Source organism: Pongo pygmaeus, chromosome 20 (assembly GCF_028885625.2).
Source record: "Pongo pygmaeus isolate AG05252 chromosome 20, NHGRI_mPonPyg2-v2.0_pri, whole genome shotgun sequence".
Lineage (NCBI taxonomy): Eukaryota > Metazoa > Chordata > Mammalia > Primates > Hominidae > Pongo > Pongo pygmaeus.
In genome coordinates this window covers 37,796,529-37,820,870 of record NC_072393.2, presented here as the reverse complement: position 1 = coordinate 37,820,870, position 24,342 = coordinate 37,796,529, and the positions used below count along the sequence as shown (strand labels likewise).

General features: G+C 49.7%; 1 protein-coding gene across 2 annotated transcripts in view; it reads left to right on the top strand.

Annotated features, from left to right (window-relative positions):
* Positions 1 to 24,342, top strand: part of ANKRD27 (ankyrin repeat domain 27) — a 78,276-nt gene that overhangs the window by 28,735 nt on the left and 25,199 nt on the right. For both annotated transcript variants that reach the window (XM_054464668.2, XM_054464670.2), the window contains 14 exons: positions 1,340 to 1,494; positions 2,174 to 2,233; positions 2,321 to 2,374; positions 2,453 to 2,518; positions 2,606 to 2,682; positions 3,677 to 3,798; positions 5,443 to 5,521; positions 6,346 to 6,478; positions 14,288 to 14,380; positions 16,941 to 17,068; positions 17,632 to 17,714; positions 18,937 to 19,052; positions 19,791 to 19,883; positions 23,144 to 23,341. In XM_054464668.2, the coding sequence (XP_054320643.1) occupies positions 1,340 to 1,494; positions 2,174 to 2,233; positions 2,321 to 2,374; positions 2,453 to 2,518; positions 2,606 to 2,682; positions 3,677 to 3,798; positions 5,443 to 5,521; positions 6,346 to 6,478; positions 14,288 to 14,380; positions 16,941 to 17,068; positions 17,632 to 17,714; positions 18,937 to 19,052; positions 19,791 to 19,883; positions 23,144 to 23,341 (1,457 nt within the window). The remainder of the gene's footprint in view (positions 1 to 1,339; positions 1,495 to 2,173; positions 2,234 to 2,320; positions 2,375 to 2,452; positions 2,519 to 2,605; positions 2,683 to 3,676; positions 3,799 to 5,442; positions 5,522 to 6,345; positions 6,479 to 14,287; positions 14,381 to 16,940; positions 17,069 to 17,631; positions 17,715 to 18,936; positions 19,053 to 19,790; positions 19,884 to 23,143; positions 23,342 to 24,342) is intronic.

Sequence of the window (24,342 nt, the reverse complement as noted above, 5' to 3'; positions counted from 1 at the left end):
AACCCCGTCTCTACTAAAAATACAAAAAAAATTAGCCACGTGCAGTGGTGCGTGCTTGTAATCCCAGCTACTCAGGAGGCTGAGGCAGGAGAATCACTTGAACCCGGGAGGCAGAGATTGTGGTGAGCCGAGATCGCACCACTGCACTCCAGCCTGGGCTACAGAGTAAGACTTCGCCTCAAAAAAAAGATAAAAATAAAAAGTAAAAAAATAAAAAAATTAGCCGGGCATGGTGGTGCATGCCTGTAGTCTCAGTTACTCAAGAGGCTGAGGTGGGAGGGTCACTCGAGCCTAGGAATTCAAGGCTGCACTGAGCCATGATCACACCACTGCACTCTAGCATGGGCTACAAAACAAGACCCTATCTCCAAAAACAATAAAGTAAATTATTATTATTATTATTTAATTATTTTTGAGATGGAGTCTTGCTCTGTTGCCAGGCTGGAGTGCAGTGGCGTAATCTTGGCTCACTGCAGCCTCCAGCTCCCGGGTTCAAGTGATTCTCCTGTCTCAGCCTCCTGACTAGCTGGGATTACAGGCGCCCGCCACCACACCCAGCTGATTTTTTTATTTTTAATAGAGACAGGGTTTCACCATGTTGGCCAGGATGGTCTTGATCTCTTGACCTCATGATCTGCCCGCCTCAGCCTCCCGAAGTGCTGGGATTGCAGGCATGAGCCACTGCGCCCGGCCAATAAATTATTTTTTTAAAAAAGGTTAAACATCCTGGAAAATATTCAAGAGCCACATGGAGACCTATATAATTGTTTCCAGTGGTTCCTCCTAGAACTTAAAGTCACTGGGCTAAGGAGGTGTGGATCGGGGCTGCTATTGCACAGGTCGGGCATTGCACAATTCCAGGAGGCAGCATTCACATAGACAGCCTACCTGTGATCAACCTGGGATGTGACTGTTTCCCCATGAGTTGTGCAAAGCAGTAGCCCCAGCTTTGTCTCTGGCTGTCAGCTTCAGGGCTGTCTCTTATAGCGCCCAGCCCCAGCATTGTGCCTCTTTGAGATTTTGTTATTTTTAATAAATAATAATTCTTCATTTGCCCCAGAAAATTGAGATAATAATGTGCTGGATGCACACTGATGCTCTTATTGTCAGGAATTGGGGTCTTGCCCATGGTCCCAGATAGTGTGGTTTTGTCCCAGGAAGAGGCCTTGAGAGGACCAGGCTCTCTGGACTCCAGGGTGTCCTGTAACTGGGCTGTTCTTGTGCAGTGTCTTGAAATAAGGACATTTGCCCTCCTCCCCAGAGGGCCTAGACCCTGTAGGATAGGACAGAGTGAGGAACCATCAGAGGCTTCAGCCGGCCTGACCTGTTTCTTTTTCAGAAGAGCCTTTGGCACCCTCAGATCCCTTTTCCCTGAAAACCATTGAAGATGTGAGAGAGTTCTTGGGAAGACACTCCGAGCGATTTGACAGGAACATCGCCTCTTTCCACCGAACATTCCGAGAATGCGAGAGAAAGAGCCTCCGTCACCACATAGTCAGTAGCCGTGCTGTCCTCTGCCTGGCGTGCCCTGTCTCGGTTCAGTGCAGGGCGCCGGGAGCCCTCAGTTTCCTCTGGAACTGCCTGGTGCTGCCTCACTGTTTGAAGTCTTTTAAAAATGTTTCTCTCTAACTATAAAAGTAATTTAACCGGGCATGGTGGTACAAGCCTGTCTTCCCAGCACTTTGGGAAGCCGAGATGGGAGGATCTCTTGAGGCTGGGAGTTCAAGACCAGCCTGGGGAACATAAAAAGACCCCACTGCTACAGAAAATACAAAAATTAGCCAGGCGTGGTGGCAAGCTCCCAGCTACTTGGGAGGCCGAGGTGGGAGGATGATTTTAGCCCAGGAGTTTGAGACCGCAGCATGCTATAGTCATACCACTGCACTCTACTCTGGGCGACAATGTGAGACCCTGTCTCTTAAAAAAAAAAAACCAAGTGGTAAAGTCATGGGGAAGTATAAAAATGAGTATTATTATCCTCTGTGTTAACCGCAAGGGGAAGTTTCTCCTGCTTAATGCATATACACCTAAAAAAAAAGTTGAGAAAAATCACGTAATTGACTTGTTAAAGCTTGCGTTAACACTTGAAGCTCTGGGCGCGTTACCCGCTCCGGCTCCCCCATTATGGCCTCGCTGGTAAGGGTGGCCTGTCCCTCTGCTCTATGTGGTTTAGGACTCAGCGAATGCTCTCTACACCAAATGCCTCCAGCAGCTTCTGAGGGACTCTCACCTGGTAAGCAGCAAGACTTCCGAGAGGGAGAATTGCGGTGCACCCCCATGCAAATCCAAGCCCTTTCACTGTGTTTTTCTTGCCCTCTAGAAAATGCTCGCCAAGCAGGAGGCCCAGATGAACCTGATGAAGCAGGCAGTGGAGGTGAGGGTGGGGCGGAATGGCTGGGAGGCATACCCTGTTGCCCGCTCACACCCTGAATGGGTTCTCTTGATTCCACAGATATACGTCCATCATGAAATTTACGACCTGATATTTAAATACGTGGGGACCATGGAGGCAAGCGAGGTAGGTTCTCAGTTATTATCACCCAAGATGGAAGCCTTCTTCTGTGCTTTTTGAGAAATTTGAAGGTTTGTTAAAATCTGTTGTTAGGATGCCGCCTTTAACAAAATCACAAGAAGCCTTCAAGATCTTCAGCAGAAAGATATTGGTGTGAAACCGGAGTTCAGGTAAGGGTTTGTGCCACAGCGGCTTGGTGTCCTCGGAGGCAGGGGTGCTGTCTTCTCCCGGAAGCAGGCCCTCTTGGTGGCAGAGGTGACACACTGGTTTGACGTGGTTAGTTCTGAGGAGCAGTGCAGTTACTTGGGACCAAAGATAAAGGGCTGCCCTTTACAAGTGACTGTGTGTGGCCGTCCCCCTCCCACACTGCACCAGCATGCCGGCTGGATGGGAGCCGCTGGGCACGGGGTTTTGTGCAGCTGGTCCCCAAGTTGGCATGTAATTTGCCCACGTGGGTTATGCGTGCAGGGGACATCCCATCTGCCCACCCAAGGGAACCTTGCCATAGAGGTACCTACTTAGGAGTTAATTTAAGTTTCATTTATTTAATTTTAATTTTTATTCTTTTTGAGACAAAGTCTCACTCTATTGCCCAGGCTGGAGTGCAGTGGCGTGATCTCGGCTCACTGCAACCTCTGCCTCCTGAGTTCAAGTGATTCTCCTGCCTCAGCCTCCCAAGTAGCTGGGATTACAGGTGCACACTACCATGCTTTGCTAATTTTTGTATTTTTAGTAGAGACAGGGTTTCACCGTGTTGGCCAGGCTGGTCTTGAACTCTTGACCTCAAGTGATCTGCCCACCTTGGTTTACAAGTGCTGGGATTACAGGCGTGAGCCACTGTGCCCAGCCTAATTTAAGTTTCATTAGGACACAAAAATGTTTCACCTCCCACAACCCTTTTTGGGTTGTTTCCCTCTAGGAATAGGATTTTTTTTTTTTTTTCAACTTTCTTGTACAGCTCTATCACCTGGCAGCCTGAATGGGATTGAAGACTCTTCTGTTTTGCTGATGACTTGAGTCAGATGACTTCTCAGTATCTGTTTTTGTGTTTCATTCCTTCTGGTTTGTTGTGAGAAGTGTAGACCCTGAGATGTGTTCTTAGATCCAGGCCGGAGGGTTCTCTTACCGTGCTCTGAAGTTGTCACTTTCCAAATTATTTTACAGCTTTAACATACCTCGTGCCAAAAGAGAGCTGGCTCAGCTGAACAAATGCACCTCCCCACAGCAGAAGCTTGTCTGCTTGCGAAAAGTGGTGCAGCTCATTACACAGTCTCCAAGCCAGAGAGGTTTGTGTTTGGGAAGGGGCCTGGCCAAGGGGTAGCTGCTACATCCAGATGAAAAAGCAAAGAGTGATGCTATCTTAAGGGATTTTTATGGTGCTAGGCACGGTGGCTCACCTCTGTAACCCCAGTGCTTTGGGAGGCCAAGGTGGGAGGATCACTTGAGGCCAGGAATTGGAGGTTGCAGTGAGCTACGATCACACCAGTCACTACAGCCTGGGTGACAGAGTGAGACCCGTTATCAAAAAAAAAAACAACAAAAAAAAAACAACAAAAACAAAGTAAAAGAAAACAAGTCAAGAAAAAGTCAGGAAGGAAGAGACATAGCTAGATGTATAGATAAGGGATGATCCTGAGTGTATTGAATGAAATAAACAGGAATGGATATGGTAGACTTCCAGCCAACAGCATCAAAGAAAGGGGGATAGCTGTTTAGCCACGACATGATGGTGAGCTCATAGCTGTCCTGGACAGATGTGCAGGAAGCAACAGCAGGAGCCTCTGGGAAAAGAGACTGGCTGGCAGGGATGGGAGAAACATTCACAGTTTGCTCTTTTCCATTGTTTGAATTTTTAAACGTGAATGAATTACTTAAAATTTCAAAATGGAAAAAAAGTGAAACTCTACATGGGCAGTAGACTCCATGTCTATAAAATGGAAGTGACCTGAGGAAGGACCTTAGTGACTTTAGGAAGAAAGAGACTTTTGGTGATGGCTCTGGGCTCATCTTCATTTTGTATCACTGCAGCCACCTCCCTGGGCTCTTTCAGTGTCCAAGGGAGTGGCAAGGCATGGGCTGCTTGGAGTTAACATATATTTTTTTTTTCTTAAGAGACAGGGTTGGCTGGGCGTGGTGGCTCACGCCTGTAATCCCAGCACTTTGGGAGGCTGAGGTGGGCAGATCACGAGGTCAGGAGATCGAGACCATCCTGGCTAGCATGTGAAACCCTGTCTCTACTAAAAATACAAAAAAAAATTAGCTGGGTATGGTAGCGGGCACCTGTAGTCCCAGCTGCTCGGGAGGCTGAGGCAGGAGAATGGCGTGAACCCAGGAGGTGGAGCTTGCAGTGAGCTGAGATTGTGCCACTGCTCTCCAGCCTGGGCGACAGAGCGAGACTCCCTTTCAAAAAAACAAAAAAAAGAGACAGGGTCTCACTCTGTCACCCAGGCTGGGTGCATTTGTAGATCACTACATCCTTGAACTCCTGGGCTCAAGTGATCCTCTTGCCTCAGCCTCCCAAGTACCTGGGATTACAGGCATGCACCACCACCCTTGGCTAATTTTCATATTTTTTTGTAGAGGTGGGGGTCTTGCTATATTGCCCAGGCTGACCTCAGACTCCTGGCCTCAAGCAGTTCTCCTGTCTCGGCCTCTCAAAGCACTGGGATTACAGGCGCATGCCGCCATATCTGGCCTGAGTTACTAATACCTTGTTTTGGTCATGTTCTGAAAATGCTGGGCGTTCTTTTCCCCCTGGACCTGACATCTGATCAGGACTCTGTAAAGGAGCTTGTGCAATGACATTTCTCCCCCAATGTATGATCTCCCTGATATGTAGTTTCACAAGGTGTGCAGTGGTAGGGAGTTGATAGGCTTGTCAGTCCATTTGAATCTCATGATGGCATTGAATGTGTGTTTCCCCTTCGCAGTGAACCTGGAGACCATGTGTGCTGATGATCTGCTGTCAGTCCTGTTATACTTGCTTGTGAAAACGGAGATCCCTAATTGGTAACATTTTCTGTTAAGATACTCTTTTAAAAATGCCAGTGTTTGGCTGGGCGCGGTGGCTCACGCCTGTAATCCCAGCGCTTTGGGAGGCCAAGGTGGGCGGATCACGAGGTCAGGAGATTGAGACCATCCTGGCTAACACGGTGAAACCCCGTCTCTACTAAAAAATACAAAAAAAATCAGCTGGGTGTGGTGGCGGGCACCTCTAGTCCCAGCTGCTCGGGAGGCTGAGGCAGGAGAATGGCATGAACCCTGGAGGTGGAGCTTGCAGTGAGCCGAGATCACGCCACTGCACTCCAGCCTGAGCAACAGAGCGAGACTCCATCTCAAAAAAAAAAAAAAAATGGCAGCGCTGCACTGTGGTAGTTCTAATGTAACTCTAGGAAAAGCCCACCTTCAGTTGGACACCTGTTATGAGCTAGGAGTGGGGCCTCCCCCTGCTTCATCCATCCACTTACAGATGGGGAAACCAAGGCCCAGAGAGCTTACGTTTCTTGTTCTGGAATGAGTGTCTAGACAGTGGTTGAGCAGAAAGCTGATTGCCATTCTTTCTGGCCCCAGAACCCATAATCTCTCCCCCGGAACCCACAGCTCAATTTACAGTAATCAGCTTGCTAAAGACTATTTCAGGGAACTAGCTAGTCATTTTACTTGTGTTCCTAATCGCACACACTCTGCAGAGAGACCCAGGAGACGGTGGTCATAGCTTCCTGAGGGAACCGACTGACTAGATATTTGATCAGTCGCCCAAGCCAATAATATTTTTTTTTGCAGAAGTGTGACTTGGATAGACAACAACATAACTTTTTTCTTCCTTTCATTAGGATGGCAAATTTGAGTTACATCAAAAACTTCAGGTTTAGCAGCTCGGCAAAGGATGAACTGGGATACTGCCTGACCTCATTCGAAGCTGCCATTGAATATATTCGGCAAGGAAGCCTCTCTGCTAAACCCCCCGTAAGATCTCACCCCTGCCCTGGCCTTCTTTTGTGGGCATCATGGTTCCCTTGATAGGGTGCTGGGGTTGGTATGTGGGCGGAGGGATTCTTAAATTGCCTCCCAGGTATGGGGCCTCAGCTGTTTGAGGGCTGTGAGTCTTGAAAATCACTCAGTGAAGAGAACACCAAGCCCCCAATTGGTGGTAAAAGTTGGTGGGTTATCATTGGGATTTACATTGTTAATATCCTACTTCATTAGTCCCCATCTTCTCCAAAAACATGTGGGTGCAAAGGGAAGCCAGAAGTAGGGAATTTGGATTTTTTGACCTTGATAGTCAAGAAGTGATGTCACGGGATCCCTGGACTGTCGCTTTTCCAGCAGGAAACCTCTGTGGCTGGTGGCTCCTTTGCCTGAGTTTTGTTCGGGCCTGCTGGGCTCATTTCACCCTCTTGGCCTGGCAGGCTGTGCTCGGCTTGCGCCACTGGCCTGGATCCCACGCCTGCCGAGGGCGAGTCAGGTGTGGAGTGGCGGGGGGTATGTGAGCAAGTGCAGGGTCTGGCCACTGCGCACAACCAGGTGTGCCGACTGAGGTGGGGTGGGCAGCTCCAAGTTGCTTGTACAGGGTCCTGCTCCATGCAAGGCTGCAGCTAGAGCAGACGTACTGTAGGCCGCTTCCACGGTGGGCACTGGGGAACATAGTGGCGCCTGGAAGCTTGGAGACACCAGGAACTGCAGAGCCCCAAAGAGGGTGTCGTAGCCCTGGCTCAGGGAACTCCTAGGTTGGGCTCCCTGAAGGGCCAGAGCTCTTCTCTCTTCTCATCACCTGCAATGTAGTGAGTTGGGAGCATGTTTTAGCTCTCTTTATGTTATAGCTCTTTCAGTCCTGCCATTTGGTGGGTCCTGAGTTCTTGTACCATGTCCAGGAAGAATGAGGTACGTAGACTAGTGGAGGGTGAGCAAGGCAGAGAGGAGCTTCACTGAACGGCAGAATAGCTCTCAGGAGACCCACAGTGGGCAGCTTCTTTCCACAGGCAGGTCGTCCTGATGAGTCAAAGAGGCCTGACGTAGGTAGCTCCTTCCCGCAGTTGGTAGTCCCGACATCTGTCTGAGTCTGGCAGAGTCCAGGGTTTTTTATGGCTCAGAAGAGAGGGAGTATGTGCTGATTGGTCCATGGGTGGGCCTGGAAAAAGCACCATGAGTTCTCACTCTGGGCCATGGACTCCACTTGGAACGGACAGCCTGGCCCCCAGGCTTCAGGCTGTCCCTGTCTTGAAGGTGGGGCTTCACTGGGGACCTGCCCCTTTCCGCCCAGGAGCCTGTCTGCCTTCTGCCACCATCAACATGCTGGCCAGTGCACCCAGGCTGTTTGTGCCAAGGGGCATCTGCAGGCCTGTGCTGAGCTCCCCTCAGCCCCCTACCTCGACTGCTCTCCTATGCTCATCAGCGCCCAAAATCTTGGAGGGGTCTGAGGCATCAGGAGGCTGGCATGTCACTGTCACCCCAAGCATGTGCACACATGGCTGGGTTGCAACAGTACCTGAGCTTGGCCTCAGCTTTGCTCTGAAATTGAAGTCAGTGCAAGGAGTCGGGAGGAGCGGGAGCAGGCACTTACGAGCCTGCGGCGGCAGGGGTGCTTCCTGGGCCCCTGACAGCACAGAGATGCCTGGATCCAGAGCTGCGGCTGGGCGGCTGCAGCTGCGCCTGGGAGTGCAGGGCTCCCGCCCTGCCAACTCAGTAGGAGATGGGGGCTCCCGTCTATTCCTGGCTCCTGTTGGCCCTGCAGAGTGCACAACCCTGGCCGCGCCTCCTCCACTGCAGCTTACGTCTTTGCAGCAGCCGCTCCCGATGGGCCGCCACTGCCATCTGTGAGACCATTAATGTGTGCAATTTGAGGACTCAGTGGCCTTGCCATTGTTTCCTTGGTTGTTATTGAGCATTGGCTGGGGTCGGCAGGGGGGTGTGATTATATTTCTACGTGAATCGTGAGAATCTTGAACCATAGTTGTCCTGCTGGCCTGTTTTACTACATACCAGTGAGTAAAATGTGATCATACAGAAATCACAAAGTTGAAATCAATAAAATGAAAAGATCTCTGTATTACAAGGTGGGAGTGCCAAGGACTGAACATTCATCTTTGTCAGACTTTGATGTAGAATCTCCCAAAATAATGAGCTAAAGTGTCTGGGAGACAGCATCAGCCTGTCCAGGCGCCCTCAGGTGCAGGCAGTTCCACCACGTTCATTCATTATTAACACGTTCTTGCATTTTCAGTCTTTTTCCTACCCATGTATATTTTACATAATTGAAATTATATTGTGTGCTGGGCCAGGTACGGTGGCTCACGCCTGTAATCCCAGCACTTTGGGAGGCCAAGGCAGGTGGATCATCTGAGGTCAGGAGTTCGAGACCAGCCTGGCCAACATGGTGAAACCCTGTCTCTACTAAAAATACAAGAATTAGCTGGGCGTGGTGGCAGGTGCCTGTCATCCCAGCTACTTGGGAGGCTGAGGCAGGAGAATTGCTTTAATCCAGGTGGCAGAGGTTGCAGTGAGCTGAGGTTACGCCACTGCAGTCTAGCCTGAGCGACACAGCAAGACTCTGTCTCAAATATATATATATATATATATAGAGAGAGAGAGAGAGAGTACTGTTTTTTTCCCCAAAAGAATAGCTTAATTTTTTCCAAATATTAGAAGACTAATATTTGCTTACAAATAATATTTGCAGTCTATAAAATGGCAGTGAAGACAACAAAAACTTCCCATAAGCTTACTAGCCAGGGGTGACACTTATTAATATTTCAGCATTTGTCTTTTTTTCTGTGCATACACAATTGTATCTTTTTTTTTTTTTTTGAGGCATGTGAGCCAGCATTTTATTCGTTCATTTCTTACATGTGAAGCACTCCTTGATAACATCCTTGGCCTGAGATTCTTTTCTATAGTCCTTAACTGCTACATAGCTGCAGCTAGCCTCTTCATAGGGTCTCCCCTCTCTGTCAGTTTTACAGAGGCCTTACCCATTCTCTTTGTTTCTCATTGTCATCAATCTTAATTAGTTTGACCTGGTGTTCACCTAGGGTCTCCCCAATGTGGCACATGCAGGCTCATCATAGTTGGATGCAAGCACACCAAGATGGGCTCAGCACTCGTCTGAGGCTTTGGCAGCTTGGCGAATTCCATGTGCTAGGCCACCGTGGATGAAGGTGTCCTTCAGCACCCCTTGTAAATCAGTGTTAACGTCCATTACACCGCCAGCAGCAATGTCTTCCTTGGCCACGGCAGTGGGTCATGGGTGCAGCAGTGCAATGTCTTCCTTGGCCACAGTTGTGGGTCATGGGTGCAGCAGTGCAAGACCTTCCTCAGCCATGGCAGTGGGTCACGGGTGCCGCAGTACAATGCCTTCCTTGGCTATGGCGGTGGGTCACGGGTGCAGCTGAATCTTGAACACACCTGAGCCTCTGCCTCCACATGACTTGGCGGTAGCAAGGAATGAACACAGTTATCTTTTTAACCAAAATTTTAGATCATGATCTCACTGTACTCGTTGATAGTATTCAGGTACTTGATGAAGAATTAAATCTCTGCTCTTCTCTAAAGTCTGATTTAATTCCCCCACTCGGCTGCCAGTGAAATTGGGGGTCATCCATCGCATCTCAGATGTGGCTGGCTGTGGCTCTTCTGAAAAGTTACTTTCTTCTGCCTTGTTTCCATATTTAGGGGGAAATCAGCAAGATTCTAGAGTATGTATGTGGGCTAGGTGCAGTGGCTCATGCCTGTAATCCCAGCACTCTGGGAGGCTGAGGCGGGTGGATCACCCGAGGCCAGGAGTTGGAGACCAGTGTGGGCAACATAATGAGATCTTGTCTCTACAAATAAATAAAAAAGAATGTGTATGTGTGTGCTCTTGTGTCTCTACCTATGAGTGTGTGCAGCATCAGAATTTCTGTTCATTTCCATGGCTGGGGAGTAAGAGTTGTGAGTTTGACTTGTTTTCTATGAGGCTCTGGGAGCCTGTGTTTCTCTCACCGTGCCTGCAGTGGTTTCTGCCCTGCCCTCTGGTTCTTGCGCTCTGATTGGTCTGAGAGTTCACTCCCTGGCCGGCTTTCCTGCCCTGCAGAGGAATCACTCTGCTGTGCCTTGCTGGGCCCAGGGTGTCTCTGGTCACCTGGAAGGAGGTGTCCACCTCTCGAAGATGCTCCCATCCCCTTGCTGCCCCCATAGCATGGCTGTCTTCTGCTTTCTCATTTTCTGTGGAGGCCTTCGCCAGGTTGTAAGGAGGTGGCTGACCGAACAGTATCCGTCGGCTTCTCACACCTCCTTTTATTTCAGAAAATATTGCAGGCACATTGGGAATAGTATTTGAGAGGTTGCTTCTCTTGTGCTGGTGTTGGTTTGAGGGTTTGAGTCCAGTCTTTTTTTTTTTTTTTTTTTGAAACTGAGTCTTGCTCTGTCATCCAGACCGGAGTGCAGTGCTGCAATCTCGGCTTAATGCAACCTCCACCTCCCGGGTTCAAGCGATTCTCCTGCCTCAGCCTCCCAAGTACCTGGGACTACAGGCACGCACCACTACGCACGGCTAAATTTTGTCTTTTTGTGGAGATGGGATTTTGCCATGTTGACTGGGCTCGTCTTGAACCCCTGACCTCAAGTGATCCGCCTGCCTCAGCCTCCCAAAGTGCTGGGATTACAGGTACCAGCCACTGCGCCCAGCCTGAGTCCACTCCTTCTATAGGCTCAGATGTCTTGGGCATGTCTGTTTGTCTCTGCATCTGGGGTGTAAGGATGCCCCTAAGGATAGTGTTTAGTTTGAATGGGCAAAGGAGGGTCACAGCCCAAGGCACCCCTCTTGTTGTCAGGGTGTTGGACCCTGATTCTGCCCTCCTGGATGGAGTATGGTTGGTTCTGGTGAAACCTTGAGACAGGTATGCATCATCCTCACGGCTGGCTGTGAAGCCCACAATGCAGGTATTGAGAGATGCTCGTATATTTACTGTGGCCTGTAATTGATGGAGCAGGCATCGTGGCATCCTTGTTGTGATTCTGTCTGTATCGTGGTGTCTGTCTTAGCTGCTCACTGGTTTAAGTAATGAAGTTCCCTTTACGAATGTAGAGAGTCATTGCTATGTATTGATGGTGTTTCCTAGGGAAAAATCCCAAGTGTATCTCCTCACAGCAGAAGAGGTTTCTGAAAAGTATTAATGACTAAATATGAGGACATCGAGTTAGATTTTACTATTGATTTTATATAATGTAGTTTCACGGACATTTTCTCTGCAAGATACACTTGAAATGACCATAAGCATTTTATTTTTGAGACAAGATCTCACTCTGTCACCCAGAGTGCAGTGGTGTGATCCTAGCTCACTGCAGCCTCCAACTCCTGCGCTCAAAGGGATCCTCCCGCCTCAGCCTCCTGGGTAGCTGGGACTACAGGTGTACGCCACCACACCCGGCTAATTTTTTAATTCTTAAATTTTTTGTAGAGACGAGGTCTCGCTATTTTGCCCAGGCTGGGCTTGAACTCCTGGGCTCATGTGATCCTCCCACCTCAGCTTCCCAAAGTGCTGGGATTACAGGCATGAGCCACCACACCTACTCAACATTCTTTAAGCATGTTCATAAATGAAGACTTCAGCTTTCTGAAAATAAATTACTGGGATGACTCTAGAGTTACCTTTGTGAATGAAAAAAAAAGAGAACTTTGGAAGAATCTGGGTTGGGCCTGGTCACTCATGCCTGTAATCCCAGCACTTTGGGAGGCTGAGGCAGGAGGATCACCTGAGGCCAGGAGTTCGAGACTAGCCTGGGCAACGTAGCGAGACCGCCATCTTTACAAAAAATTAGCCGTGCATGGTGGCACACCTTTAGTCCCAGCTACTTGGGAAGCTAAGGTGGGAGGATCACTTGAGCCTGGTAGTTCAAGGCTGCAGTGAGCTGTGATTATACCACTGCAGTCCAGCTTGAGAGACAGAGCAAGACCCCATCTCAAAAAAAAAAAAAAAAAAGATAAACAAGAAAGAACCTGTACCATTCTTGTCTGCAGCTTTGCATGCTTCTGGCCTTCCTTACGTTACTGGGTTTCTCATAAAAAGGGTTTACCCATTTCTTCAGTAAGTCCTTGCTGATACCCCATCTCTTCCAATAGCTCATTCTTCCCTGAAGATTCAGTCTTGGGAGACCTACCTCTCTTCATCACTACTGTCTAAATCATTAACCAGAGTTGCGGAAAGAGTGCTGGATTTACCCGGATAACAATGTGTGATGTTTCTGTGACCCTAAGCTGCTCAGCTGTGAATTGTGGTGTAAAGCGGATTGTTAGAGCTTTATATAGCACACAGCAGCTGGGCCAGAAGCGCCTCTCACAGGTGCTGGTATTCATTTGCTAAATTAACCCTCCTGGGGGACTGCTGGGAGGACCCTGCTTGGCAGAGGACCCCAGGAATGGCCTATCCCCAGAGGTGCTGTCGGCTCTATCTTTAGGTGGACCTCCAAGTCAAAACTTAGAGGGCTGTGAAGAGACATCCTTATTCCACAAATTTGTCAGGGTTTGGGGAGTCTTCTGACAGCCGCTGGCTGGAAAAAATTCCCTTTACTTCCCACCAAGACCCTTTTTCAGGAAGCGAATTTGTCATTACACGGTTTGGTTGCAGGTGCTCAAGGAAGCATTGAACTGTCTTGCGAGAAATGATTTCAATAAGTATTATGAAAAGTGTCTAGAGTTTTGCCTTTTTATTTGAGATGGAGTCTTGCTCTGTCACCCAGGCTGGAGTGTAGTGGCACAATCTTGGCTCACCGCAACCTCCACCTGCCGGGTTCAAGTGATTCTCCTGCCTCAGTCTCCTGAGTAGTTGGGATTATAGGCACCCACCACCACACCCGGCTAATTTTTGTATTTTTATTAGAGAGGGGTTTCACCATGTTGGCCAGGCTGGTCTCAAACTCCTGACCTTAAGTGATCCACCCGCCTCGGCCCCCCAAAGTGCTGGGGTTACAGGCATGAGCCACCACGCCTGGCCTGTTTGTTTATTTTTGAGATGGAGTCTCACTCTCTTGCCCAGACTAGAGTGCAGTGGTGTGATCTCAGCTCACTGTAACCTCTGCCTCCTGGGTTTAAGTGATTCTTCTGCCTCAGCCTCCCAAGTAGCTGGGACTACAGGCATGTACCACCACGCCCGGCTAATTTTTTATGTTATTAGTAGAGATTGGTTTCACCATGTTGGCCAGGCTCGTGTCGAACTCCTGACCTCAGGTGATCTGTTCACCTCAGCCTCCCAAAGTGCTGGGAGTATAGGTGTGAGCCACCGCGCCTGGCCATGTGGCCATATTATTTAATAGGCACGTCCAAAAAGCAAGACCCCTCTCTCTCCTGCTGGTTGACAGTGGGAAATCGAGACCAGCTTGTGAAGTGGCTTTCCTGCCCAAAGGCCCCAGATAAGACAGCAGGGAATTGGGCTGTGCAGGCATTTGGTCAGAGGCTTGAGGAGGAAGGGAGGCCACAGCAATGTGAGTTTCCATCTGGAGGACGATGGTGTGTGTGCGCTGCATTCCACGCTGGAGATTGCACATTCCACATATACCTGCAGTCAGGGTGCCGCCGCCATCCCCGTCCCCCACGGAGCAACCGTCAAAGCCTCCACTTCCAGGAAGCCCTTCTCCCCGCCTGACGTCAGCCCGTCCTCCATCTCAGCTAGCAGGTCCCATATGAGACGGGAGAGAGGCGCAGCCGATACTGGTCTGAAGAGACAGCCGGGGTTGTTGCTGAGGCGCTGGGTTTTGAAGGATCTGCACTGACATCTCATGGTATGTTTGGTTTTTTCCTTGCAGGAGTCTGAGGGATTTGGAGACAGGCTGTTCCTTAAGCAGAGAATGAGCTTACTCTCTCAGATGACTTCGTCTCCCACCGACTGCCTGTTTAAGGTGAGATACCAAGACGTCTCTGTGGGTAAAGGTGGGTGAGGAACGCTGCATCTCTTGGTGTCTCTATAAAATCCATCAGGGTTGGCCAGGCATGGTGGCTCATGCCTGTAATCACAGCACTTTGGGAGGCCGAGGTGGGTGATAGCCTGAGGTCAGGAGTTCAAGACCAAGTATGGCCAACATGGTGAAACCCCCGCCTCTACTAAAAATACAAAAATTAGCTGGGTGTGGTGGCACATGCCTGTAGTCTCACTATTTGGGAGGCTGAGGCAGGAGAATCATTTGAACCCAGAAGGTGGAGGTTGCAGTGAGCCGAGATCGTGCCATTCATTGCACTCTAGCCTGGGCGACAGAGAGACTCTGTCTCAAAAAAAAAAAAAAGAAAAAGAAAAAAGAAATGATCAGGGTGGTGGTCTGCATAAACCCTGAAGTTCCATTTTGTGCTCAGAATGGGCAGTAGGAATGCTGAGGTTTTAAATTTGGAATCAAGGTCGGGTGGGGTGGCTTACTTCTGTAATCCCAGCACTTTGGGAGGCCGAAGTGGGAGGATCACTTGAGGCCAGAAGCCCGAGACCAGCCTGGGTAACATCATGAGTACCCGTCTCTACAAAACAAGACAAGAATTAGCCAGGTGTGGTGGCAGGGACCTGTAGTCCTAGCTGCTCAGGAGGCTGAGGTGGAAGGATCAGTTGAGGCCAGGAGTTGGAGGCTGCCGTAAGCTATGATTGTGCCGTTGCACTCCAGCCTGGGTGGCAGAGTGAGACCAGCACGTTTTCCCACCTCCCCCAGCGTGCTGTGCTGTAGCTGTGCTGGGCGGCACACTGTGGGCACAGGCCAGGCCTCTTGCTTTCTCAGTTCCTCGAAATACTACTCATTCTTCCAGGCCAGCTCAGTGGCCCCTCCACTGGCAGCCCTGGCAGAGCCGATGCCTCCGCTGGGCTCAAGGAACCTGTTGTCAGATGTTTGTGGGTGTGTGCACTGGGTTGGGAACACGGTGCCTGACTTCCTGGTGGTCTGGTCACCTGGCACATGGGGGCAGCTCCCTGCTCAGACACTGGCCACAGGCAGGCTGCTGAGGTGCCCACAGGGCAGTCCGTGAGCGCTGGGCGAGGGCAGATCTCCCTGGGGGAGGCTGCTGTGCTTCCAGGTGACCTGGAGCCAGAGTGGGTCCTGGGGAATGAGCACGTCCGGGTAGTACCAGGTGAAGCTGTGCAGGTTTGTGTGTTGATGGGGTTTCCTGTTCATTGCAGCTATTCTCTTTCCTTTGCAGGCTGAGGCTCTATTAGAATAAAAGAGGATCCCCTAGTCCATAGCAAGTATAAAAATAATAATAATAAATAAAATACAAGATGAAGCTGGGCATGGTGGTGTGCACTTGTAGTCCCATATGGGAGGCCAAGGTGGGAGGATCACTTGAGCCCGGGAGGTTGAGGCTGCAGTGAGCTCTGATCGTGCCACTGCACTCCAGCCTGGGCAACATAGTAAGACCTTGTTTCTAAAAAAAAATAAATAAATAAATTCTGTTATTTATCATCCTGTAGGGATTCACTGAAAAAAAAAAAAAAGAATACAAGAGGAACAGGACTGAGGTTTTTTCTAGTGAGGTGGCAAAATCCACACTGATATTCAGAGATGTGTTGTCTGCCCGCCATTCCTATTGCTTTATGAATTTTGTCACTTTTTTTTTTGTTTTGTTTTTATTTTTTGAGACAGAGTCTCACTCTGTCATCCAGGCTGGAGTGCAATGGTGCCATCTTGGTTCACTGCAACCTCCACCTCCCAGGTTCAAGCGATTCTCCTGCCTCAGCCTCCCGAGTCGCTGGGATTACAGGCGTCCGCCACCACATCTGGCTAAGTTTTGTATTTTTAGTAGAGACAAGGTTTTACCATGTTGGCCAGGCTAGTGTCGAACTCCTGACCTCAAATGAGCCGCCTGCCTTGGCCTCCCAAAGTGCTGGGATTATAGGCGTGAGCCACCACTCCAGGCATGTTATTGTTTTTTTAATTATGGAAAACTTTTAACATTTCCAGAAATGAAGAGAGTAGTAGAATGAGCAGACCACCATTGTGCAATTGTTTCATCTCTCCTCACCTGCTTTCTCCACCACCAAGGTGATTACGAAGGAAATGCCAGAGAGCAAATCATTTCATCCATAAACACGTAGATAAGCATTTCTAAAAGGACTCTTGGCCAGGCTCGGTGGCTCATGCCTGTAATCCCAGCACTTCGGGAGGCCGAGATGGGTGGATCACTTGTGGTCAGGAGTTTGAGACCAGCCTGGCCGACATGGCAAAACCCCATGTCTACTGAAAATACAAAAATTAGCTGGGTGTGGTGGCAGATGCTTGTAATCCCAGCTACTCGGGAGGCTGAGGCAGGAGAATGGCTTGAACCCAGGAGGCAGAGGTTGCAGCGAGCTGAGATCACGCCACTGCACTCCAGCCTGGGCAACAGGACGAGACTCCATCTCAAAAAAACCAAAAAGGACTCTCAAAAAATTTACTCCTAATAATTGAGTAATTCCTGCATGTGGATAGCATCTTGGATGTCACTTTTCAGCACATTGCATCAGGTAACCAGAAAGAAGTGGAGAGACTTCTGAGCCAAGAGGACCACGATAAAGATGCCGTCCAAAAGATGTGTCATCCTCTTTGCTTCTGCGATGACTGCGAGAAACTTGTCTCTGGGTAAGAGGGTGCTGGTGGAGGCTCGGTGTGCCAGGAAGCAGGAGACAGGAGGCCTCCTGGACCTTCTCCACTGTGCGCTGTGTGACTGCAGATAAGGACTGTCCTCCCTGCCCCCCAGCTGCCTCTGCTGTACAGTGGAGATGAGAATAGCTCTCCCTTTGGAGAATCAGATAGGTTAGAGGTTGTCAAAGGACTTGCTCACCGGCGGGCTGGCTGCCAGGGTAGGCTGGTTATAGGGCCTGCCCCAGCCTCAGAAAGGGGGTTTTAGGATGGGAGGAATGTCAGTTTTTCCTAGTAATATTTTTGGTTTCCCATTATCCTTGTCAGGCTATTTTGCTGGGTGTGGAGGCCTAAAGGGTTGGTGGGGGAGAGACTCCAGGGCCAGGTGCCTCTGTTCCTCATGCTGGGTGAGCGAGCCCTGGGACAGTGCCGGAGACACACATCTCTTGGGTGGCATCCTGTGAGCCGCCTTCTGTCCGTGGTACCTGCCTATCTACCTGGTCAGGGAGAGGCTTTGCTGTGCCATTCCCCTGTGTAGTTTTCTGTCTCTTTCTGTATTTTAGGAGGTTGAATGATCCCTCAGTTGTCACTCCATTCTCCAGAGACGACAGGGGGCACACCCCTCTCCATGTGGCTGCTCTCTGTGGTATGTGGTCCTGGGCTGGCCCCTAGGGGCTGTCACAGCAAAGGGATGGTGCCTAAGGTAACCCAGCAGAGAGGCCTGGCTGATGGGCTGGGGGTTGGCAGTTGGGGCTGCATCGTGGGTCCACCCTCCAAGGGCCAGAAGGAGAAGAGGAGCAAATGTTCCACAGGCCTCGACGGCCAGCCTGCTGCCTCCTGCGCTGGGTGAGCCCCCCTGCGTGGTTCCCACGGCATGGAAACACTGCTTAACGCTGCCCCAGGCTGGGGGCCCAGCAAGGGAAGGCTTGAATCTGAACTATGAGAACGGTCTCAGAATTGTCAGCTTGCAGTTCTTGTGGCCCTGCCTTTTAAAAATATTATTATTGTCTTTTAAAGTATACATTTGGCTGGGCATGGTGGCTCCTGCCTGTAATCCCAGCACTTTGGGAGGCCGAGGCAGGCAGATCACTTGAGGTCAGACATTCGAGACCAACCTGGCCAACATGGAGAAACCCTGTCTCTACAAAATATACAAAAATGAGCCTGTCGTGGTGGCGCACGCCTATAATCCCCGCTTCTTGGGAGGCTGAGTCAGAAGAATCGCTTGAACCTGGAAGGTGGAGGTTGCAGTGGGCTGAGATAGCACCACTGCACTCCAGCCTGGGTGGCTGAGTGAGACTCTGTCTCAAAAAATAAATAAATAAATAAATAAAATAAAGTGCACATTCAAGATAGAAAACATAAGGTCCTCCAGAGTCCCCGGCCATCCCTGTCTCTCAGAGATCGTTGTGATTGATGAGTGTCTGGGGTGTCTGCATGCTTGTGTGGATGTGTGGATGCATAAAGTATGTGGTGCTCTAGGGCTCATAATATTCTGTTGTGTGCTGTTTTTCTCTTAACACTGTGCAAGAATATGTTTACTTGTCAGTATTTTTTAATGGCTGCATAATATTCCATCTTGTGAACTGATGAGTCATGGAGCCTCTGGAAGTCTAAGGCTCTTTTCCATTATTTTTTATTGCTGAGTGGTGGGCTTTCGCTGGGTCGCCTCCAAGGCCCACCCAACGTGTCCGGAGTCTGCAGAGCCTGACTTAATATTAGCTGTAGTTCCTCTCTAGCAGAAAAAGTATCTACCGTGTGTTTCATGCCCAGGACTAGGAGGGTGCAATAGTGTTGTGGTTTTACAGTTAAGGTGTGGAAGGCCTCTGCGCCTTCCTTCTCCATCGTGACGTCCTTCTGCTCTGCAGGGCAGGCATCCCTCATCGACCTCCTGGTTTCCAAGGGCGCCGTGGTAAATGCCACAGACTACCACGGGGCCACTCCGCTCCACCTGGCCTGTCAGAAGGGCTACCAGAGCGTGACGGTGAGCAGTGGTGCCTTTGTGGTGGGCTGTCGCTTTGCTCCTGTGAGCTTGGTTCTGCATGGTGACTGTACGGTCATGCTGGCTACCCTGCACCCCCGTCTCCTGGTGCTGTGCCCCGCTCGTTCCACACCAGCTCTGCTGCAGTAGTAGTCAGGGAGTCCAAGGACTCCCGGGGTCTCTTGGGAAGACTTTCTGGGTCTCCTGGACAAGATCGTTAGGTTTAGATTTGAAACTTCCTGGCCAGATGTGGTAGCTCACGCCTGTAATCCTCCCAAAGCAGGAGGATCGCTTGAGTCCAGGAGTTCAAGACCAGCCGGGGCAACCTAGGGAGACCCTGTCTCTACCAAAAAAAAATTTTTTTTTAATTATTTGGGCATGGTGGTGTGTGCCTATAGTCCCAGCAACTTGAGAGGCTGAGGCGGGAGGTTTGCCAGAGCCCAGCAGGTTGAGGCTGTAGTGAGCAATGATCGTGCCACTGTACTTCAGCCTGGGAGACAGAATGAGACCCTCTCTCTGAAAAGAAAAACTTCCTGATCATCTGGGGGAAGAAAAGGTGGGGCTTTAGACTTTTTTCTTCAGTCTCTAAAGTGTCAGGAAGGATGGGTGTTGGTTTAATTTGAATAGTAGCATAAATAAGATTGAAGATGGGAGCAAATGACCTCCGCCTGCTAAGACTGGAGGCTGGGCCTCCCAGGGAGCTGGCTGTGCCCTGCTCATCGCTTTCCTTTATCTCCGCAGCTGCTGCTGCTGCACTACAAGGCCAGCGCGGAAGTGCAGGACAACAATGGGAATACGCCACTCCACCTGGCCTGCACCTACGGCCACGAGGACGTGAGTGGCTCTTGCTGTTCCCGGGGGGGCTGCGTTTACCCTTTCCCACTCGTAGAGAAGTCGGGATTTCTCATTAATGTATTTTGTGTCGATAATTATTGGAACATTGGGTGTGTAAATTTTTTTAATATGAAAGAATGTTAGGCCAGGCACGGTGGCTCACGCCTGTAATCCCAGCACTTTGGGAGGCTGAGGTGGGCAGATCATCTGAGGTCAGGAGTTCGAGACCAGCCTGACCAACATGGTGAAACCCCATCTCAACTAAAAATACAAAAATTAGCTGGGCGTGGTGGCGGGCACCTGTAATCCCAGCGACTCGGGAGTCTGAGGCATGAGAATCAGTTGAACCTGGGAGGCGGAGGTTGCAGTGAGCCAAGATCGCACCGTTGTACTCCATCCTGGGTGACAGTGAGACTCCATCTCAAAAAAAAAAAAAAAAAAAGTTTAATATATTACAGATGCCATATTGAAATAACAAAGTTTAAAACGAGCCACTCATTATCTTATCCTGTAGTCAAATCATTTTCATTTATCCTTGCCACCATCTGGTTCTTACTTGTGTACATATTCAATTTTTACATTTTCTGTTTTTATTATTTACTTATTATTTATTTATTTTTGAGACAGGGCCTCACTCTGGCACCCAGGCTGGAGTGCAGTGATGGGATCTTGGCTCACTGCAACCTCCTCCTTCCGGGTTCAAGCGATTCTCCCACGTCAGCCTCCCGAGTAGCTGGGATTACAGGTGTGTGCCACCACACCCAGCTAATTTTTGTATTTTTAGTAAAGTTGGGGTTTCACCATGTTGGCCAGGCTGGTCTGGATCTCCTGGCCCCAGGTGATCTGCCCACCTCAGCCTCCCAAAGTGTTAGGATTACAGGAGTGAGCCACCACACTTGGCCTCTATTTTTTACTTTTTAAAATTAGAAAAACAAATTTTTTTTGAGACAAGGTCTTGTTCTGTTGCCCAGGCTGGAGTGCAGTGGCATGATTTTGGCTCACTGCAGCCTTAGCCTCCTGGCTCAAGCCATCCTCCCACCTCAGCTTCCCTTGGGACTAAGGGTACACACCACCATGCCTGGCTAATTTTTATGTTTTTGTAGAGAAGGGGTTTCGCCATGTTGCCCAGGCTGGTCTTACATTCCTGAACTCAAGTAATCCTCCCACCTCAGCCTTCCAAAGTTCTGGGAATACAGGCATGAGCCACCACTCCCGGTTCACTTTTATAATAATATCCAAGAATTGCGTAATTTCCATTTTCACGTCTTGTTTCACCACTATGTGTTTATTTTTTCCTACTGCCCTCCCTCTGGCTTCTCTCCATAGTGATATATGGATAGATTTACACACGTGTGTGGGGCTCAGGCCTGGCCAGGTGGTTGATGTATGAAGATGACACCATGCCCTGTCTGCTTTTATGCCACTTGCTTTCCTAACTTAGCTCTACGTTACAGAAATCCTCTAGGTCAGTCCCTGTTGGTCTAGCACATTCTTTTTTTTTTTTTTTTTTTGAGACGGTGTCTTGCTCTGTTGCCCAGGCTGGAGTGCAGTGGCGTGATCTCGGCTCACTGCAACCTCTGCCTCCCGGGTTCAAGCGATTCTCCTGCCTCAGCCTCCCGAGTAGCTGGGACTGCAGACACATACCACCACACCCAGCTAATTTTTGTATTTTTAGTAGAGACGGGGTTTCACCATGTTGACCAGGCTGGTCTTGAACTCCTGACCTCAAGTGATCCGCCTGCCTCAGCCTCCCAAAGTGTTGGGATTACAGGCATGAGCCACCGTGCCTGGCCATCTAGCACATTCTTTAATAGCTGCAGTGATCTATCGTGTGTTGTGTCAGTGGTCTCCAAGACCACCCCTGGGCTCAGCGATTTGCTGGGAGGACTCACAGAACTCAGCATATAGTCGTACTCCCAGCTGTGGTTTTTTACAGCAGAAGGACACAGAACATCAGCAAAGGGAACAGGCACGTGGTGGAGTCCAGAGGAGAGCAGGGGTGAGCTTCAAACAGTCTCTCTCGGCTGGGCACAGTGGCTGGCACCTGTAATCCCAGCACTTTGGGAGACCAAGGCCGGCAAATTGCCTGAGATCAGGAGTTCAAGACCAGCCTGGCCAACATGGTGAAACCCCATCTCTACCAAAAAAATAACAAAAATTAGCTGTGTGTGGTGGTACACACCTATAATCCCAGCTACTCAGGAGGTTGAGGTGGGAGAATCACTTGAACTAGGAGGCGGAGGTTGCAGTGAGCTGAGATTGCACCGCTGTACTCCAGGCTAGGCGACAGAGTGAGACTGTGTCTCAAAACAAAAAACAAAAAAAACAAACAGGTCTCTTTTCATGGAGCCACACAGGATGGGCTCAGTTCTTCCAGCAGTGAGTTGGAACAACACAAAGGAAGTGTAGTCCACTCGGGAAGCTCATTAGGAACTCAGTCCCCAAGAGTTAATGAAGGCTAGTCCTGTAAGCACCTTCTGGACAGCATGTACCAAAATGCCATACTCCCAGAAGAAATTCGGGCGTTCAGCATAAACCACATTGTATAAAACAATTCAGGCCCAGTGTGAGCCACCTAATCAGTTAGGGAATTTTGGGAACACTCCCCACATCCAGGCACCCATAGAATGTTTCAGGCCGATAGGCAGTCTTGCAAGCAGGCCTCTCAGTGGTTAGCAGTCTCAGGCCTGCTGTAGTAACTCTGTTCTGTACATGGAGACATCACAGTTTTTGCAGCCACTTCTTATTGATTGGCAGTTGCATCCTTTTGAAAGCATGAGGTGTCCTGGCTGAGTGGCTCACATCTATAATTCCAGCACTGTGGGAGGTCAGCGTGGGAGGATTTTTTGAGCCCAGGAGTTTGAGGCCTGCCTGGGCAACAGAGCGAGACCCCGTCTCTACAAAAAAAAAAAAAAAAACAAAAATTAAAAAAAGAAAACATCCAGGCATGGTGGTGCATGCTTGTAGTCCCAGCTGCTCGGGAGGCTGAGGCGGGAGGATCGCTTAAGCCCAGGAGTTCAAGGCTGCAGTGAGCTATTATTGCATCACTGCACTGCAGCCTGGATAACAGAGAGAGATCCTGTCTCAAAAAAGAAAAAGAAAAAAAAAAATTGAGAATGAGGTGTCCTGATCAGATACTGTGACACCTCCGAGTTCTGTCTGTTGCTGCACATTTGTTTGGTGAGGAGGTCGAGGAGAGCACAGACCTTGTCGAGGCTTGCTCCATCCATGAGCAATGCCATTTCCCCATCTCTTTGCAGTGTGTGAAGGCTCTGGTTTACTACGACGTGGAGTCGTGCAGACTTGACATTGGCAATGAGAAAGGAGACACCCCTCTACACATTGCTGCCCGCTGGGGCTACCAAGCCATCATAGAGACACTGCTGCAGAACGGAGCATCCCCCGAGATCCAGAACAGACTGAAGGAGACGCCCCTCAAGTGTGCATTAAACTCAAAGGTAGCTCTTCCCATCTCTGAGGGGCAAGATGACTTTGAAAGAAGATCGATGTCCGTAGCTTAGGTCTTGGCCTCCTAGACAAATTGTGCATTATTGCCTGAGGGCAGAACTTGGCTTGCACCCTTTCTGCCGCATGTGGGACGTCATCATTAATGGGTTTTACTGATTTATAGTATTTTTGGTTTGAGTGGGCGTTTTTCTCAGGGTTGTTCCAGGAACTGCTGCAGGCAGAGTTTGTTCTGGCTGCCGAGTGCTATTGATTTATTGGCAAATGGAGTGGGTAGAAATGAGGCCCCACAGGGGCAGGAACTGGGGAGGGAGCAGGATGTGTTGGAACTCTCTTTTCCCGGTGCTTCACCTTCAATGCCTAGAATCTTTATTGAGACTCGGCCAGTTCTGGACATCATTGAGTATGATTTCTTTCATACATAATTTGTTAATGAGCTAACCTTTTTCTGGTAGTAATTTCTGGAGACATAGTTTGGGGAGCATGTTGTGAAGTGCTCCCCTCTTGCGAGTCGGTGGGGATTGGGGGTGGCTCACAGAGGCCAGTTCTCTGCACTCTCGTCTCCCAGCAGCAGAGCTGGTGAATGGCGTCGTAAGAGAGGCATGTGGCACGCTGACCGTGGGGAGCACAGGGCCCTGGGAAATGGAGACCCTAGCATGAGTGTCCAGAATATCTGCAAGCTGAGGCTCCCCTGAGGGATTCTGTTCCAATCCAGGTCTCTAGGGGAGCCCCCTTTGTACAGGCCCCCTTTGTACAGACCCTTTCTGCCTTTTTACAAAAATATTTAATTTTTTTGTTGTTTTGAAACAGAGTCTCGCTCTGTTGCCCAGGCTGGAGTGCAGTGGCGCAATCTTGGCTCGCTGCAGTCTCCACCTCCCAGGTTCAAGTGATTCTCCCGCCTCAGCCTCCCGAGTAGCTGGGATTATAGGCGCCTGCCACCACGCCTGGTTAATTTTTTGTATTTTTAGTAGAGATTGGGTTTCACCGTGTTGGC